The 20582-nt window shown below is 36.8% G+C and overlaps 2 protein-coding genes across 21 annotated transcripts in view; both read right to left on the bottom strand.

Annotated features, from left to right (window-relative positions):
- Nucleotides 1–21: 21 nt before the first annotated feature.
- On the bottom strand, nucleotides 22–4974 carry RpS3 (Ribosomal protein S3). Its single transcript, XM_053760700.1, has 4 exons — nucleotides 4878–4974; nucleotides 4272–4575; nucleotides 923–1143; nucleotides 22–215 (listed from the first exon to the last, which is right to left on the bottom strand). The coding sequence occupies exons 1-4, from the start codon at nucleotides 4908–4910 to the stop codon at nucleotides 48–50; spliced, it is 726 nt and encodes a 241-aa protein (XP_053616675.1). The 5' UTR covers nucleotides 4911–4974; the 3' UTR covers nucleotides 22–47.
- Nucleotides 4975–9430: 4456 nt separating this feature from the next.
- rg (rugose) overlaps nucleotides 9431–20582 on the bottom strand; it is a 397734-nt gene continuing 386582 nt past the window's right edge. For all 20 annotated transcript variants that reach the window (XM_053760674.2, XM_053760671.2, XM_053760675.2 and 17 more), the window contains 10 exons: nucleotides 19393–19512; nucleotides 16531–16750; nucleotides 15574–15884; nucleotides 14881–15010; nucleotides 13815–13976; nucleotides 13257–13386; nucleotides 12675–12808; nucleotides 11952–12148; nucleotides 11456–11607; nucleotides 9431–10658 (listed from right to left, as the gene is read on the bottom strand). In XM_053760674.2, the coding sequence (XP_053616649.1) occupies nucleotides 10568–10658; nucleotides 11456–11607; nucleotides 11952–12148; nucleotides 12675–12808; nucleotides 13257–13386; nucleotides 13815–13976; nucleotides 14881–15010; nucleotides 15574–15884; nucleotides 16531–16750; nucleotides 19393–19512 (1647 nt within the window). In that variant the 3' untranslated portion in view covers nucleotides 9431–10567. The remainder of the gene's footprint in view (nucleotides 10659–11455; nucleotides 11608–11951; nucleotides 12149–12674; nucleotides 12809–13256; nucleotides 13387–13814; nucleotides 13977–14880; nucleotides 15011–15573; nucleotides 15885–16530; nucleotides 16751–19392; nucleotides 19513–20582) is intronic.

Below are 20582 nucleotides of genomic sequence, written 5' to 3'. Positions count from 1 at the left end.
TTGAAAATAAAACGTCAAAAATACAGATTTTAGTATATTGTCTTAGTCTAAGCGGTGACAGCCACAGGCGCCGGCGCCGGCTGCAGCGCGCGGACGTCGGACACGGGCTCCGGCGGCGCGGGCTCGTCCTTGGGCTCCGTCACGAGGATGTGGTCGGGCTGCGGCTTCTTCGGCCCGTTCTTGCCTTGCTGGTCCCACGGCAACATTATCTTCACCTGATAACCATCCCTTTTGTTATTATCGTGTAAGAGTGGTTTGTTGCACCAGTAAACTTTGCAACTTGTAACCTGCGCGCCGCATTTGTTTAAATAAAATGGCGTACTTTGCGTTTTTCTGCACAGGTTAAAGCTAACATCACAGTTGACTGGTGTAACGCACCCTAAGTGTGAGCAAGGTGATACTTATTGTAAATTGATGTGATCAAAAGATGGTATTTATGTCTTGAATTCACATGGGAATAAAACCAGTAAATATATAACAAAAAATTTCGTATTATCAGTCAGTTCAGAAATACACACTTGACAGGCACTACAGTAATTTTTAAAATAAAAAATTGTTCCACAAGTACTGTACCAGAGCCTGTATAGACAAACTCCCCAATAAACTTGCTGTATATTATACCACAAACAATTAGAACACAAAACAATGGCTGCTTGTAATCCCTGAATTGTGGATATTTTAATCTGACTAGCTGATCTAGAAAAGTACCCCTCCATATCCTACCGTGGATGTAGTTTGAGGCGACTAGGGGACACAGCAGGCAACAATATCAATACCAAGGAGGGTTAACATTAAGCAGGCTGTAAATCACCAAATCTTCAAAATTTTCATGTTATCTTTCACACTGTCTCCGACCTTCCCAGTGTCATCGCCCCAAATGCAACCAGACAAGAAACCGTAATATTACCAAAACAATCCCCACCTTAATTCCGAGCACTCCCTGCCTGAGCAGCACGTGCCTGGTGGCAGTGTTGACGTAGTCGTTGCAGGGGTCTCCTGAGTGGATCATGAGCCCGTCCACAAACTTCATGGACTTGGCTCTCTGTCCGCGCAGCTTGCCCGACACCACAACCTCGCAGCCGCGAGCGCCAGACTCCATGATGAACCGCAACACACCATAACACGCACGGCGGACGGCAAGGCCTATAAAATTAGACAGTTTTCTTTTAGTGTCATCAGTTTAAACGGCAAAACAGTGATTCATATTTTAATTCAACATCATATTACAAATTATTATTTCTGAAGTATCTAACCTAGGGATCTTCACAACAATGGTGTATAGGCATTTTTTGAGCTTGCATGTGGAACCCTAGACCCAATCTATGCCCACCATCAGACTAGATTGAGATCAAACACAGATTATTAATTAAAGAAAAATAGGGTGATGCTCTTTTTTTTAAGACTTTCAATAAATACGTCAGCTGTATCAGTTGATACTAACACTGATTTATTCTAACAAATTAAGTTTTGACTACACTTATTATTAATTATTAGGATTTGTCCGATAATATTGCTCAAGTATGAAGTACCTATTTTATATTCACTTGGAAGCAATACAATGAATCTTATCAATGGTTGTTCAGCAAGCACCGTACAAAGGCCTGTATGGGACAAACCCTCCAATAAACTTGCTGGTTACTGTACCACAAGTAATTAGACCACAAGCTATGGAGCTTGCAATCCCTGAAATGTGGATCTTATAAAATGTGTTCCCAAATTTTCGTACTTTTTCTTTTGCACAGATCTGATATAATATTCCCTCAATTAAGAGATGATAATATTCATAGGACCTACTAGTAAAACTGTTTTATATTTGTTACTATTTATCAATATAATTTTGTGTGTTGTTGGTAGTGTATACCTATTAACAAAGTTTAATCCTTCTTACACTGATTAATAGAATAAAACTAGTTCAGCACAGACGGATTCAAATCAATTATTAATAACTAGAGATGGGCATCTACCCGGTAAAAACCTGAGACTTGGTTAAATTCCCATTTATTACTATATTTACCCACCCGTTTTGAATTTATACCGGGTATAAATTAAAATCAGTTAAAAAACGGGTTTCAACAGATAATTTGATATTTATGTTAAATAGAATTTGGTTTCCCAACTAAATAACCGAAATTGATAAATATATATATACTTCCAAAATACAGTATTTAAAAGAGTATTTATTGTAAACATGTTGATGGAAAATTTCTTTTGACCTGCTTTTTCGAAACAATTTTGTATTTGTTTCCATGGAAAGTGAACAGAACCGTAATATAAAATGTCTATGAATAAAATTCCGGGGTAAAAATTTAAATCTATATATATGTAATTTAAAATATTGTATTTTGACAGATATATAGTTCTTATTAAATAAAGAAACCTAACGTTATACTGGTTTTTTGAGTAAAACCGTCATCGTTTAACATATCCAGACATTTCGTTATCAGTAGAACAAAAGAACATTAACAATAGTGCTGTCTCTGTCTCATCTCTTTGTCGGGTAAGTTGGAAAGTGGTGGGGATAGTTGAGTTGATGTTGTTAAGAGGTTACAGGTTCGCCATTTTGTTTTGCATGCACCACGCATCGGTTGTGTTAATATGTACCAGGTACCTAATTTTTAAACTAGAAGGAAACCAATGTAATATACACAATGTCTTTCCTATATTTAAAGACATGAAGTCAAAATTAGAGTTTATTTTACCGAAAGTTAAAATAATTAGCAACGCAGACAAGAAAAAAATTTTTAATGCAGTCGATAAAAGAACGAAAGACTGTATAAAACCTATACATTTAGCGGCTTATCTTTTGGACCCCAAAACTCAAGGGTTAATCTTGAATGACGACGAAGACCTGCAAGCAATGGAATTTATAGAAACAATGGCCCAAACCCAGAATATAAATGTTATGACAGATTTAGCCAATTACAAGGCCAGAGATGGATTTTGGAGAAAGCAATTTCTTTGGGAAAAAGTCGAAAATATAACTCCTATTACATGGTGGAAGGGACTTTGTTCATCTAAAAACTTAAGTAAAATAGCAGTACGTATTTTAACTGCACCATGTACATCTGCGGCCACAGAGCGATCCTTTAGCAAGCATGGTCATATTAATTCTAAAAAAAGAAATCGCTTAACTACCGAAAGAGCAGCTAAACTTACTTTCGCTTCTTATAACTGGGATCTGCTTCACAAATACAATGAAACCGTGCGATCTGAAGCCAGTGACTCTCCTGGTCCATGGACTCCAGATTATGATCAAAACACTGAACAAACAGGTAGTGAAGACGAAAGCTTGGACGAAAGTCACTATAACTCCACTAGAGTAGATAATGCCTTAATAATAAGATCACCAGAATATAATATAGAATTTTTTGACTGTGGTAGTAGTAATAGTAGCAGTAATGAAGACTGACATAGATATAATGGGTATTTTAAATTTGATTCAGATTTTATTTTATATGTCTAAAACAATGCCATATCAACCTACTAAATTAGTTCTATTAGAGGAGATATATGTTAGTATTGTTGATATGTTGTTAATATTATTGATTATATTTTAAATGTCAAAAAGAAGACTGTGATTTGATTTTGATGTGTGTGATATTACAAGATTTATAGTAATTATGCGTATGTTTATGCGGTAAATGGATATTTGTGATTATTTGTTTTTATTATTACTATGCATATTGCATTTTTACTTTAAAACTAAAATCGAAATATTTTTTATAGTAAACATTTACTTGCTTTAGATTGTTGGTATTGTGGTGAACACATAGATCGTGCATCCCAAAAATTAAAAAAGTGTGACATAATATTTGTTGATAAGTACAAATTTTATTGGAATATATATTTTATAGAAATATTTATGATGATTAAAGAGTATATAATATATATATTTGTTCGTTTCATTCTAAATATAAATCTTATATTGAATGGCAAAAGGTTAAGCCAATAAAGTAATATCTTACTAATTTTTAAAGGCAATATTCAATTCTTACCCGGTATTTTTAATGAAAACCTGGTATAAATGGGTATTTTTTAATTTTTACCCTTTCTACTGGTATTTATCACTTTTTACCTACCCAATATTTACCCACCTGCCCATCTCTATTAATAACCAAATATAAATAACCAAGATACAATTTAAAATGTTTTATTTTCTCTTTAATCTCTCATCTTGGTTGACTGGAAGAAAACGCCTCCGACTGTAAGTCCACCTTTTACATATTGTTATAATAAAGTTAATTAAATGAGCAAACTTAAAAAACACTAACCTCCAATGAGTTTGTATCTCAAAGACTCTGCTTGCGCGATGGCGCACAGACCGCGAGTGGCGACCTTCTCAGCGTACAGCTCAACAGACTGCTCAGGAATGTTGAACCTCTTTTGCACAACTGAGGTTAGCTCACGGATTCTTCGGCCCTTCTCTCCCAATACGCTCTGTGTCCTGGTCGCCATAATGATGATTTCTGACCGGGTTGGGGTGACACGCACCTCCACGCCGGAGTACCCATCTTCAGCAAGCTCCCGGGTGAGGAACTCATTGAGTTCCGCTTTGAAAACTCCGTCTCCGACGAACTGAAACGTTCACGATAGGTTATGTTTTGATTAAGGCTATTCAAAGACATCCCAACTAAAACAATTCACAGTCAATGCTTTAATATAAATGTTCCAAATAGAACGGTAGATTGAGGCTAACAAATCCAACTTCAATTGCAAAATCATTGAATAAACGCAAAACACAAGTACTCAGTTCATCCACTATCATCACACTTTTCACTTGTAAAAATAAATGAGTTTCCGCATAGATGCATTCCTCAAACCTTCTACTGTACTTTGACAAACGTATTTTTATAATTCAATAACATATTTTCACGTACTTTTCGCTTTTTAGAAATGTTGTTCACCGCCATGATTGCAAAGGGAGCTGAGAAAACTTGAAAGACCGGAAACAGTCAAATGAAACGTCAATGTCAAAATAAAGTTGTATTCCAGTTTTCATAAAATGACAAACTATGTGTTACGTAAAATTAAAATATAAACTTTTAAAATAATCTTTTACTTCATAAGATATTTTAAAATCTACAGACAGACTAAGAAAAAGGATAAGTTAACTTTAATAAATAAAAACAACCTACAACGCATTGTTTGAACTCTGAGGTTTGAACTAATAGTCAGTTTCTTGCGTGATTCCATTAATTCCATTATTCAAAAAAGGTGAAAAATCTGAACCTGGCAATTATAGACCAATTTCCATATTACCCGTATTCAAATACCTTGCTTAGTATTTGAAAAGATAATGCTCAATCAAATGCTAAATCATTTTAAGACCCATAATCTTTTCCACGGCCATCAATATGGCTTCACTGCCGGAAAAAGTACAACTGACGCGGGAGTGGCTCTTGTCAGTCATATTTACAACGCGTGGGAGAACTCACAGGATGCCATCGGAGTATTTTGTGATCTTTCTAAAGCATTTGATTGTGTTGATCAAGAAACACTCTTGCGAAAGCTTAGTCAGTACGGTTTTGATTCTAAATCAATTTAGCTAATAGTTTCTTACTTAAAAGATAGGTTACAAACTGTTGATATTAATAACTTTAAATCAAATGGTTGTAATGTAAAAATTGGCGTACCACAAGGCTCAATTCTAGGACCCTTTCTCTTTTTAGTTTACGTCAATGATCTGGCATACATGGTAGAAAAGCGGGCTGACATCGTGCTGTTTGCTGATGACACGTCATTAATCTTTAAACTAGACCGCCATAGCGAAGATGTTGATGATGTAAATCGTATTTTGTCTACCATTTCGAATTGGTTTTCTGCTAATAACTTATTGCTGAATGCAAATAAAACCCAATGCGAAGATGTTGATGATGTAAATCGTAATTTGTCTACCATTTCGAATTGGTTTTCTGCTAATATCTTATTGCTGAATGCAAATAAAACCCAATGCATTAAATTTACACTTCCCAATGTTAGGCAGGCTCACGTTGTCGTGACTCTGAATGGAGAAAGCTCAGATTTTGTACTAAACACCAAATTCTTAGGAATTACCCTTGATTCCTAATTGCAATGGGAATTAATGGCCTATCTAAAAAGCTTAGTTCCGCGGCATTCGCAGTTTGGAAAATCAGACAACTGACGGACGTGGCGACTGCTAGATTAGTTTACTTTAGTTATTTTCACAGCTTAATGTCCTATGGGATACTACTTTGGGGGAGTGCTAGCACCATTAACACTATTTTCATTTTACAGAAAAGAGCAATCCGTGCTATATATGGTTTGAGGATATATGTCCGGAATTTACACTTATTTAAAAAAGTTGGTGATTACACTGATAAGAGCCTTACGTAATAAAGATAAATTGTCTGTCCCCGGGCATCGGATGGCCAAAGTGAGAACGTCTTTTATTGGGAACTGTTTTTATAATAAATTGCCTAAATGGATTCTTGATTTGTCGGACAAAAAATTTAGAAATTATAAAATAAGTACTTTGTAAAAAGGCAAGACAAGTCTGATGATTATGTGAACGACAATAATGTTTGGCCCAAGCATGGTGCAGTATACATATTTTGTTGTGACAATTTTCAATAATTTTATTGGAAATACAACTTTTATTTTATTTAATCATTAAAATTTTGACATTTTTAATAAGATGTAAATTCGTCCTCCTAATTTTTAATATATGTATAACACCTATATTTGTTAATTGACGTCCTTGGAGCTGCGGTGAAGTTTGTTGCGCCGCTTCTTCTTCACCTGCGCTTTGGAAGCCGGCAGTAGACTTAGTTTAAGTAATTTTTTTGACGTCAATAAGTGATGTATATCATCCTAAATTGAATAAAGAATTTTGAATTTGAATTCGAACCTTCTTAAAAAACCTTTAGCAATTGGGCATCTTTTTATCTAGTTACTAAACCGATTTATGTAGGTACTAAATTAAGCGTCGGCTCCGCAGTTGCGAGGAGAGGAATTGATTAGTATGAAATAATACAATGCTTTTTATTCAATGCAATTTATTTATTACTCAAGATCTTTTCGTTACATACAAACGCACCATATACTTAGCATAACAATAATTTATTATTATGGACATACTGCCCTATAAAATATTGAAAAAAAAAAAAAGACTTGAGTCTGCAAGCTAACAATTTCGATAACTCGGCAACATAAAATTCCACTACTGATGTAAATAAGAACACATATATCAACTGTAGAATTAATGTACCTATGTAATTATTTCAATTATTTAATAAAAATAAAAGTATGTGCAAGAATTATCTAGGTAGTACCACGTGATACATTTACTAAAGTTTCGACAACATGACGCTAGTGTCTAATCTACCTATTAAATATTAAACAAGGAAACGATGTTGGTTATATTAGCTAAGTACGTAATTAGATACCTACAATAATTTTAAAAACAATAATTAGTTACTTAGTGTGGAAATTATTACAGAAAATTATGAGGACAAGATGTCTGAACATATCATACCATTTGACAGAAATACACATGTTTTTTTTTTATTTCTTTACTTCTTACATCTAAAAGAGATAACAGAAAAGTTTTTGCAGCATACTTGCTAACCACTGACTCAGGACATCGCTTGTGTAGGTACACAATCAACTGTCCGAAATACAGTAAAGCGTCATTGCTACGGCAAAAGAACCGTAATTATAAATTATCTAATAAAACTTTCACATTTAAAATTAAAGACGATTCTGTGCCTTCAAAACATTAAAAAAAAATACTAACGACCTGAATAAAACTAATCTAATTGATCTACGTTCCTACTATTTCTATGTTATTGTTATTTAATATAGGTACGTTCAACAACAGCAGAGATGTAAAATATTTAAGCTTTAGGTACCTAAGTTTGCGAGCGAGGCTGTACAAATATTTAAGTGAAGATCTGTCGCGTTGACGCGAAGCGTGCAAAGTTTTATTCATTCTAAAACGTGCTGTGAACATTGCTGCGGCAAACATCATCAGCTGCTTCTACGAAATCAAATGTATAAGTACTAACTGTAGCACATACAGTTCAACAAATTATGATCTTAATTTTATCAATAAATGCTTATAAATTGAATTTTGCTTACACTTACACTTAAATGGACAGTGATTATTATGTTACACAGGTGTACTTACATAAAAACATATATTTTAATTATTTAATTATTCTATGCCAACATTGACCTAAGTTACCTTATATTAATGGACAGATTGCGTGTTTAGCGTGTTGATCAAAAGTGAGGCGTGACGCGTGTTGGAAACTTGGACTATAATAAGATTGCACGTGCAGATTGTTAAGATTGGTAAATGCTTAGAAATCAACCGAAAATACTTAATTATTTTCGTATTTTCCGTGACAGTGTAAAACGCGGGAAGAGCTCAGTCGCATTTTACCTATAGTATTCAACAATAAATAAATATATTATTACTAAGTTTTATTAATTGGGGCTATATGGATTACAAGAAAAGTATTTGTGTTCCTAAATAGGTAGAAACAAAGATATTTGTAGATAGAGGCAGAATTATGTTCTACGCCTATAAATAGAAGATACGATCTACAATATTATGGGAACTAGATAGACTCTACTAGAGGACGTGAGAATAAGGGATCGAGATTATTTGTACAACTTCTAGAATTAGCTATTTAGTAGGCTACACCTCGTTGACCATATAAATAATAAATTAGAGACAAGACAGACGATGAATGAGACAGATTATTGAAAGATCTTTGCTAGGTACTAACAAGGTATCATTAGGTTAATTTTTTTGCAGAAACCCGAAAATACAATTACAAAAGAAACTACATATGGTCAATTTGGAACTAACCCTAAAGGGAAACCAAATATTATTCCTATAAATCTTTATAGATGTCATAGATTTCATTTAAATTTGATCTGTTATATAATATTTGGCACAGTATAGGAAAATGTAAGTGCTATTAAGTCAACATTGTCTACATCACAGAAAGAAGGGAGCGGGGAGGGAGTGAGATCAATAATATGGCATTATTAATAAGAAATAAAAAGATTAATATTATTAAAAAGAACTAAAAAAACTACGTAAATGAAAAAATAGACTACTTCAGAAGCATTATTAAATATTAAATCCAAGGAGTGCTTTATTTTCAAATGTCAGTTTATGAAGCATAAGGTTTGTAAAATGCTTTTGTAGAAGTGTAATAATGCAATAGATATATGTTCTCCCATTAATTTGATGTTGAATACGCGATTTCCTTGGTAGTATACCTACCTACTTGTTGTACTTTGTTACAATACGATGCAAAACAATGTAAAATTATTTATTATAAAAATGACGAATGGAAATTGTTTAAGTAGAAATAATAATAATTACTAAGGCTAAGTAATTTACTAAATAGAAATAAATATAGGTAAGGGTAAAATAAATAAAAACAAAATAAAAATTAAATACAACCATTTAATGAAAATCAAAACGTAATAACAATATTAATTAATAAAAATTAAGTACATGTACCCATCACCAAAGTTCAAAAATAGGAATGATAAAAGGGAATTTCTTAGATTTTAAATTAGAATGAGATAATAATACAAAATACAATATACTATTAGATGTCTATGTAATAAGTATTGCACACCAAAGTACAATATAATTTAAATAAAATTATTAAGTACTTATAATCACACAAATGGACGCAAACAATTTGAAACAAGAAAATAAAGGATTAAGTATTTTTAAAATAAAATAATACATTTCATAATACTTTAATAATACAATAAAGACAGAATCAGTAGGTACTTACGATAATGTAGTCAAATACCTATGGCACTACGTTGCAATATAAATTATTCAATTTCATAAATTAAATGTTAATAAATAAAAACTCTTATAGATAATTCATAAAATTGGAATGTAATAGCTTTTAAATTTAATTTGCACTTACAAACTAAAATATTTACCAGATATTATATGGTATTTTGTTTTTCTGTCCGGTTATGTCTTGTACTATTAATAAAAATATATTACATTACAATTCTAATCACAAAAAACGTCGCACCGACTATAATAGCTTTTTATTTTATTACAATACTAAATTAAAGTTATTATATTGCTAAAGCTAACAGATTACTAAGAAAAATAGCAACTCGCCAATACGTGTACATAGATTTAAATTTTCAATTATAATTTTGTCAGTGCTCTAAGTAAGAAGTTATTGTTAGCAATACATCAGACATAGATCTGAATCTAAATTGATGTTAAATGTTTCACAACGCTGTTAATAGATGGCACTATACGCTATTCTACCATTGTTGACTTAATGGTTAGTTTTATTAACAGTACAGATATTAATCGGACTTAAGTATATCTTTTTGGGACAATATTAATTAATCTACTTTCAAACTTGCTTTTACGACGAAATTCGTGTAAATCTTAAAACTCTGTTTGGCTTAAGTTAATTTATAGTTTAGGTAAGTCAATTTTTTCACAAAATACTAATTTTTAGATGTGAAAATTGACTTCGACAGAGATTTAAAACACATTTTAGTCTCGATCTGAGAGGAATAGCCTAAGTAACTCTCAGTAACGTTGTTGGTACTCGTGGTGCCATCTGTTGAAGTCTATGTGGAACACCACCAGCGAGCCATTCTCCAGGCCCGCTAACAGGAACCTGGAAACACGTCGAAAAATATCACTTTTTAATATGATTTATCCTTAATATTACGTTATAGCTGGATAGTGGTTCTTATCAGCCCAAAATCAACAATTATTTATCGTTCTTGCTAGTGAGATTACAAGTCCACCCAGAGAAAAGTATAAAATAAAATAAACATTCCACAAAGATATGAAAACTACATAGAGGATGGACCACATGAAACAAAAGATTTCCAAACCAGCCGGTTGGGCCGGGCATGTGATGAGGGGCAAAAGATGTCAGCGTTCTGTCTCGTTTCTTCTCATTTATATCTAATACCCACATTTCTATGAGCGAAATGGAAGATACGGCGGGGTCTACAGCTTTCTTTGTAAAGGATATCCCCTAGACAAAAGTACCAGGTTGGCACAAGCGTCAAGGAGCTACTTGCACTTCTGGTCATGCAACAGCACCAGAGAGTTGATGGGCGTGTCCGCGGACGGAAAGGCGAAGAGCGACACGAGCGTGACGTACCAGGCAGCCAGAAACATCAAGGAGCTACTCACGACAGTGCGAGCGAGGTGATGAGCGGGAAGGCATAGAGCGGCGCGAGCGTGCAGTACCAGGCAACCAGAAACATCAAGGAGCTACTCACGACAGTGCGAGCGAGGTGATGAGCGGGAAGGCATAGAGCGGCGCGAGCGTGCAGTACCAGGCAACCAGAAACATCAAGGAGCTACTCACGACAGTGTGAGCGAGGTGATGAGCGGGAAGGCATAGAGCGGCGCGAGCGTGAAGTACCAGGCAACCAGAAACATCAAGGAGCTACTCACTTCTGGTCGTGCGACAGCGCGAGCGAGGTGACGGGCGCGCCGGCGGGCGGGAAGGCGTAGAGCGGCGCGAGCGTGAAGGCGCGCCACACCTCCACCACGCCCGCGTCGCCCCCGCACACCAGGTACTCGCCGCAGCGCGACAGCGCCAGGCACTGCGGGACATACATTCAAATGGAGTTAAGCCTTGTTTTCAACGACTTATATGTAAAATCACGGAGGACAATATTCGACGTCGGGGCTCTATAGTTGACAACAATACTCCTGCGCCTACTGGGCTGGTCATCTTTTTTTCTAGCTATTCAACCATCTGCTGGACAAAAGCCTCCCAAATTTCTTCCACGCATTCCTGACCTTGGTGTTCTCTTGTAATATATCTTGTCGAATCTTTTTAAGTTATCCCACCACTGTGGGCCTTTCTCTTTTCCCGTCGGAAGATCATCTATCTACAATTTATACAAAAATAGAAGGGAAAAGGTACCAGGCGTTCATAACTTACCTGGAAGTTATCATTATGTGTTTCGTTCCTAAGCCTTCGTCCGTTGAGTGTAAACGCGGCGAGGTGACCTCTCGCATACGCGACCACGACTACCCCTTCTCTAGACAGAGCTAATTGTTGTGGAGACGACACCCCTTCAGCCGGAGGCAACGCTCGGAGGAGCTCGCCGAATGTCGTGTGGATTAACACGGGACCGTCTGGAAATTAATTTACTCTTTTCAATAATAATAATAATTAGTATGTAGAATAAATACATTTGTTCATTATCGCGTAGGTAATAACCAATTACTTTTAAAATTCTGTGGTATCCCACATGTGCTCATTCAGGGTTAAGCTTTTGTAATTCTGGAGTGATTGATCCAGTGCGACCAGTACCAACGAGCCACAATTAACTTTGAAGTCGTTTTAATGCCATCCCATCTGAAGGCGCTAAAATTGCTACAAATTAAACTAAATATCACATTTTAATGAGATACATAAAGTTGTTAGACGGCCTCGCCAAAGACAAAACAGCCGCCAGTGTCGACAATGCAGTCAGGGTTGTCACGTAACATGAACAACATAGTACTGTAGCTGTATTTATTTTCCGAAAGTTACTGCTATTTATTTAACTCCCAACGTGTCTGGAGCGTTGGGAGCAACATCCTCCCCTAGATCGGCCTGCGTGGAGGCGTTCGAAATTCAACTGTACCAAGTAAATAGGTCAGCTGTTGTGGTACTCACTGACTGAAGAAGAGATGACGAGTCCCAACTCAGCCGACACCAGCACGCCGTTGATGGGCGCGTCGTGTCCGGTGAGCGTGACGCGCGGCGCGGGCGCTTCGCCCTCGCCCACGATGCCGCCGTGGCGGGCCGACCTGATATAAATATACATAAATATAGTAATAAATATAGTACTTGAGGTAGGTAAAACGAGACAAAAGGATTACAAGACGAAAATTGCTTATATATCTATATTTGTAAAATATTCAGGGCCCACCTACTGTAAAAATTATTGACTAATAGTAGCGACATCTATTTACCAATAAGCAATTTATTTAAAGTTAGAATACCTAGATGGTGCGTTAACAGAGAGAAAGGTGGAAATTATTATAACGAGATTTTTAAAGTTCAGGATCCCACATTTTATTCTACAGTTTGCACATCTTCAACATCCTTGTTCATCCATAATTTCCTTCCTTTTCTTTGGCATCTTTGATTGGCGGAGCATTTGGCACGCCTCGTCGACACAATGGATATAAGTCCACTCTTAAAATGATTAATCAAAGACTGGCTTGATGAATGTCAAAATTGTTCATAACTCACCAATGCCACAGAAGAACAGTGCAGTCTTCAGATCCGGAGGCGATGTAGCAGTCGGAGGTGATGTTGCACTCGGACCGCGACACGCACGTCACCACACCGTAGTGGCCGAATATTATCTGCACTATCTTGGCTGGAAACGATATACAACTTGTTAGGGTGAATACAGCACAGCGCGTGTTTGTTTGGTCGTATACAATTATTAAATTCATTCAACACAATAACATTCTTGTGCTACACATTTTTGCTTGCATCGACAATGTTCTTGATTTCCGGATCCGATACACAAAAATAATTCACCATGTTTTTCTTTCACTGAAGATCCAGCTCAAAATCGACTCCTGCTAATTTTAAGTCAAGTCATGTACAGGGATCAAAATTTTTTTAATTTTTTTTTTTTAAAGAAAAATTTTTTCGTTTAATTTTTTCATTTAATTTGAATTGACAATGGGGATCCAAATTTAAATGTTGTATTCCCAAATAATGTGTATAATGTCATGAAGTGTAATGTGTGAAGTGAGTGTAAAGAGTATCACAAAAAGAGAAGGTAAATAATCTCACCAGTCTCAGTGGAGAAGACCCTGAAGCTGTTGTCCCAGAAGCCGGCAGCGATGAGGAACCTTGAGTCGACGGTGGTGACGAAGCAGTTGCTGCGCGCGCGCACGCGCTGCGAGAAGTTGTCGCCGAGCTGGCGGCGAGACAACGCGGCCGCGCCGCCCGCCGCTGGGGACACATAACCAATTAGCTTATTTATTTAATTTTAAAACTACACACAACTGTTGCCCAGTACAAGCTGTGAGCTTAGAACAAGTGTGAGCTTAGTAATGGACAGTTTATGGGTGTTTATATGCGATTTTTTTTACTTTTTAAAAAGTTTTTAGCTTGACTTCTTTTTTTTTATTGTAGACCCATGTATGTTTTGCATTTGTAGTGATCGCTGTGGACGTTGCATACAGCACTGTGAGCATTGTGTATGTCTTTGCAATTCAAAAAAAAATCCGATGTGATAATTTTCGTGACTCTTTATATGGGCGCCACGAGTGCGTCGCTTTGGCCAGCGTTGGGCATGCTCAATTGTTCAACAATTATTTCGGTGACATTTCCTGACGGTTTATTGATACAGGTCTTCAATCGACATGTAATATGTGTCTGAATAAATTAAAGAAAATGTAAAAAAATACATATTGTTTTTTCAAAAGTTTTAAACAAATTCGCAATCGAATAAGATCGATCGATTATTTCTTTGATAACTGTATAAATTGTGATTTTCACCAAATGCAGAATACAGTTAAAGTTCGAAAAAAAATTGGAGATAATCGATGAGACGTCGTCGCGATGAAGGTTTCCAAGAAGGCTGACAGCATTACCCCTTTGCATCAAAATGGCAATCCTCTGCGCAACAATTAACTGGCCGTTCTTGGATCGTCCGCTACATCGCGGAGCCGAAATTTGAGTCACGAGTGCTTTTGCTTCTGGTTTCCATGAACACGGTCTCGATCGCAAAGGTATTTCCTACGTTTCGCAATTTCTGCCGCACGTGCCCCTGTAGCAGCCTGCACGACATTTTGCCGCATGCTTATCTTCCCTCCCATGGTCTGAGCTAGGGGAACAAGTAAGTGTAACTCACCCCAGACGGGGTCCATGAGCAGCGGGTGGTGCGGCGCGTGCGGCGCGTGGTCGGCGTGGCGCGGCGCGGGCGCGTGCGCGCAGCCGCCGCCCGCCCAGCGGTGCGCCGCGAACGCGCGCGCTGCGCTCACCTGACCTCACGACAACACAGCTCAAAAGTTTACATTATATTTCTCTCGCTAAATGTAGTTCACATTCACACCATAATGATTTGCTAAATGTGGTTTTCATTATATTTCAATCACTCGTCCCGGCTTCGCTCGGGCAGGGCCACATCTCTCCTGAAGGTGTAGGCTATCTTTGTGCCAAATTTAATTAAAATCGGCCCAATAGTTTTTGAGCTTATTCATTAAGTACAAACAAAAAAAAACTTTTTTCTTTGGAATATTACAATTAAATTAGTATTAATTACAATTAATATTAGATTATTTATTTGTCAGTTTTATGCAATACTTATCACATGCATAATGTTAAGCATGTGCACTTATTTCTTCGTTTTTCAAAAAGCCAATTAATCCTTGACATTTGTAATATACCATGTTACGTCAGAAAACTGTTTTGTGTGCCAATAAAAAAAAATAGATTCATACAGTCGTATGTTGACAACGTCTCAATAATCCATAACTTTGTTCATCCATGTCTGCCATGAAGATATTTATAATAAATATTTTTTTATTTGATCGAAAAGTCTTACCGTGACACAAGCGGGCATGGCCAACTGCGGATACGTGTTAGCGGACACGTGGACGACGGCGGCATTGGACGGCAGCTTCAGCCTCAGACAGACATCGTCAGGCGCCGCCGCGAACATCAGCGGCGCCAGGTGCATCGTCGACGCCCGCGGCGGGTGCGGCTCGCTCAGCAGCTGCGCGGGAGTCTGCCCGAAGCTGCGGATTTGGTCTTCCACGGCTGCCCGGGTCACCGGCTCGGCTATTTGCTCAAGCCGAACACCGCCCTCGTATGTGAGGTAGTAGAAAACGTTCGTCGCTCGCACCGCTTCGGGTCCTGGAGTGATTTTTCACAATATTTTATTTAAATCAAATCAAATCATTTATACAGAAATTAGGCCTTCACAGGCACTTTTTCACATCATATTCTAAATTAAATGATATTTACCAAAGTTACAAACTACCAGCATTTCGGAACGACCACTGTTGAGTAGGATAACTTGGAAGGCTTTAATTTGGAATATGTGTTTTTAATAAAGGTTTTATATTTAAATACATATGTAAGTATGTCATTATTATAACGTTTATTTGTATCTTTACAAGTGTGAATCTTATAATGAGGGTACTCTCTTTCGACTGTGTTATTGCAAACACTGGTAACATTATATTGAAGTCGCCTGAAGGCATTTGACATGACTTACAACGACCTACCATCATCTAGTACACAACAACACAAGTAGACACATAAAGTAAAATCAACCAGTGTGCAAGTTTTGTCACGATGTTTTCCTTCACCGGAATCAAGTAGTGGCCTATGAAAACTACTATACATGACTCAGATCGGTATACAAACACATGTGGCACGAGTAGCATTTTAAAGGAATTAAAAAAGTATTACATTTCTGTTGAGACACGTTACTTTTCCAACTATGCCAAATCGCCGCTAAAATAACAGTCGACAGAAAAACGAACTAAAAACTTACCCCTCTGTTTATATCCAAAAATGAGATCAATCCATTGATGTAGCTGGCAGCTCACGAACTCAGACTCCAAGGCCATCCTGTTGATCCTCACGAACTCCTCGGCTGACGAGGCCCATGGAGGCAGGATGACGTCACCGGAGGGCGAGTCCGGGATGCCGAGCCTGTAGCCTGAACTGTTGACGAGCATCTCTGGCAGGAAGAACAGCTCCGGGATCAACTCCTGGGAATCAATCAATCAATATGTCATTGGTGCATCATAGGTTGTACGAGTTCGTATACACTTATACGAGCTCGTGTTGTGCACCGAACACCACAAGATCTATACAAGATCTACGCAAATCTGTATGCGCATATATTGCACATTGATATTGTTGCAACAAATTTATTGTATTGTTATGTGAATGTGAAGTGAATTTGAGAATATCTTAAACCACACACAAAGTACAAAGTTCGCCATGTCCCATCACTAGGGTTTACAAGAATTAAATATCTATTAATGGAAGATAAGTTTGTATAATGGAATAAAGATAACATTGAAACAAAGTATGCCGTTATACTTTTCTGTAGTTACAAAAACTAGCATATATTGCATTACACATGTAGATATAAATAAAAAATAAATAAATATATTAGGACAAATCACACAGATTGAGTTAGCCCCAAAGTAAGTTTGAGACTTGTGTTATGGGATACTAATTCAACGATATTTATAACAAATACACATATAGATAAACATCCAAGACGCGGGACAATCAGAAAAAGATCATTTTCCATCATGACCCGACCGGGGATCGAACCCGGGACCTCCGGTTCAGAGGCAAGCACTTTACCACTGCGCCACCGAGGTCACAGATATATCCTTATATATTATAAAAAGCAGTCGTGTCTGTCTGTATGAACGCGGAAAACTCAAAAACTAACGAACAGATTTTTGTATAGTTTATTATGGTAACACAAACTAGATGGTAAGCTGCTTAAATAACTTCTATTACCTAATAAACTTTTTATTTTAGAAACGAACCTCATTTTTCTTGCGGCTTCGTTGTTGTGATAGTGTTCGTTTTCTATTAGTAGCACATTTTGTACACATAAGACACGATATGAGCATTTCTCCGTAATCATAACAGTCGATTTCGCGTTTATTCATTAGGTATAAAGAAGTTATGAATGGCAACACTAAATTAAGTACTTCGGATGTGATGTGATGTGATATCTTAGATTATGATAATCTGATGAACGAGAGAAGACTGAAGTGAAAGTTTTTAGTGGTTAAATGCCGACCCTTTCGTGTTTTACGAAAACTTTTTCAACATTTTTTTTTAGTCACGCATGTTGCGTCAAATTTTTTTAAACATCTTATTTTTAGAACTACAATGGCCATTCACTGTACAAAAAAAAAAAACCGTGTCAATTTTCCAAAATAATTCCTTTCTCCAACAATACAATTAGGCATTTGTTTGAATTCGCAGTTTCACAAACGGAGATCGTTCACCTTTACCATTGTCGCAAAATGAATGCACGTTATGTAACTCTGCGGAGGTTTCAGGCGGTTCACGTTATAGAAGATAGCATGTACAATTTTGCAAAAAGCTATATCAACAACAACAAGTAATGAGAATTTGAACAATTCTTTTTTTCGTAATTTTTTGCAGTAAACTTTTAAATAAATAAATACTTACTTACTTTAAAAAACTATATATTTATTGTATTTATTTTGAAATAGAGTAATAAAATAAGTCAAAACTTTATTGCGTTGTTTTGTTAAGGTCTAATAACAAGTAGAATCCGATTGTAAAATCTTGGAAATTGTGCTTTCGGCCTAGAAGTCTCCAAGGTTTATTTTTACGCAGATCCCGGGCATCGCAGCCTGATAACCTCGAATGTCACCGGGTACACATGATAATGAGAGAGAGAGAGAGAGAGAGAGAGAGAGAGAGAGAGAGAGAGAGAGAGTGCATTGTACTGGGTGAAATGGTCCCAGAATGGGAGGGCCGATCACCCGTCTGGTGCTTGCGTTGACTTCCCCAATCAGGAAATAATGAAAGAAAGAGACACACTATATAATTCTTCACAGACTGTCAAAAGCGTAGAAGACTTGACATCTTATATCTTGGGCCAAATTCGCGAAAACTAGGCTCGCGTCACTAACGGACCGCGTCGGCCCCGTTCTGTGCGATTAACTTTTGCGAAAACATTATATTCGCACAAAAAAATATGCAAATCTAACAAAGAGCTATAAATGCTCGTTGTGTAGCAATAAAAATTGTTACTACTGTTCTTCCTCGTGATGGACGTATTTTACATAGCGTTTTTGTGAATTATTTAAATAAATTGTCGACCGGAAACGTCTTAATATAATTCAGCAAAACCTCAATTAGGTCTGTTTCAAGTTGTTTATTTAAATTTAGCTCAAACAATAACATGTGCTATTTACGTTGAACGCGGCAGTTTTTTTAATGATTCCATTCTTAACAATTTATTAAATTATTTAGATACTTAACAATTTATTAAATTATTTAGATACTTTTGCTGATAGCTTTTGCAAAGAAAGTTGATTTTGTATGGATTATTTTATAACAAGCTAACTTTCCAATGTATGTATAACTACTATATTTGGTCTACTTAGGATCGGCTCCCGACGAGGGAGCTCCAGAACGGTTCACAGCATAAACTTGATTGTTTTGGAACGCGTTGAGAGCAATAAGAACTCCTGGTGATTCCTGAGGGTGGTTTAGGTGCTTAATTTATTATGTTTACCCGGATTATCCCGGATATTTACCCGGACGAAGCCGGGACGGGCCGGTACCTAAATGATATGACGAAGTCACAGGTTACAGCGTGTCGTCAGTCTACGCTTATTACCTTGACGTCGGAGGTGTCCCGCTGGCAGTTCTTCCAGGAGAGGGCGATGGACGAGAACAGCCTGTTGGGGTGGTCGAACTTCCCGCCCTGCAGCGCCAGGAACATGGTCGTCATCGGCTCCTGGTGGATAAAGATTGCTTTTAAATCATGTTACTAATATTTACAAATATTTCTGGTGTGCTGTGCCTTGTGTGTCCGTGTCTATGTCCATCGGACCCGAGATACAATCTTAGCGCTTAGTGTGGGCTGTTGAGTTTCGCCCATTTGTTTATTTAAATTAATATGATTAGAGTGCACGTCGTGCTATGGTTTTCCGTAGACAAAATGGAGTTTTTCAAAAAGGGCATGATAAAATTCGTTTAAAGTCGGTGACGGCGTAAAGGCGTCCATGGCTGCGGTGACCATTTGACGTGAGGTGGCATGCCTGAAAGGAGCACAAACAAACACACTTTTGTACTACTGAACAAGCATTAGTATAAAGTGTTGCTTGACAAAAAAAAACTGACATTTTATAAGTTTCTTAAAGTAAATCTTGAGAACACTTGCGCACGCGCGTACTTCAAATTCGAATTGACAACGGAAAAAGGTAAAAAAAAGTTAAAAGCTGGCGCGACCTTCCGCGACGGAAATAAATCTCCTGCAGCTTTTTACGTTTTACAGCAATTCCGTTAAGTGCAGCTTTTTGCAGGGCTTTTTGTCTCAATATTTTTTAATTTAGTTTTTTTGTGGCACTTAAATACGTATATTCTCTGTCTTAATAATTTGGGCTACAGGACGCAATTTTCAAGTTCTAACATAACAGACACGGGTCATCATCCATCTTCGTATGGTTTACAAAGCTAAAATCTGCTGAATTTAATGCTTATTCGTACCGTACTTCACTCGGTCGATATATAATTAATTAATATAAATCAATAACTATAGCAATAACCATTACACAGACTGGGAAGTATGCACTTACGTAAGCGATCTATCTCTGTTGATTGACAATTATCGTGATATTTACTTAATAATTCACCCGTGGAAGACATTTATGCTTAATTATTATAGTAATTATTTAGCTCAGTCGTCAGTCGTTGTTATCGATATTGCTATAAATAAAACATATGTACATTTGTTTAAGTTTACAAAACATTTTAAATTATCTGCAGTCTTTGGAACGAGCACTGTAGCGATATCAATATATAGCT

This window comes from Plodia interpunctella, chromosome 20, assembly GCF_027563975.2.
Source record: "Plodia interpunctella isolate USDA-ARS_2022_Savannah chromosome 20, ilPloInte3.2, whole genome shotgun sequence".
In the NCBI taxonomy this organism is placed as follows: Eukaryota; Metazoa; Arthropoda; class Insecta; order Lepidoptera; family Pyralidae; genus Plodia; species Plodia interpunctella.
Note: the sequence above shows the minus strand (reverse complement) of the source record. Positions and strands in the feature narration are given on the sequence as shown.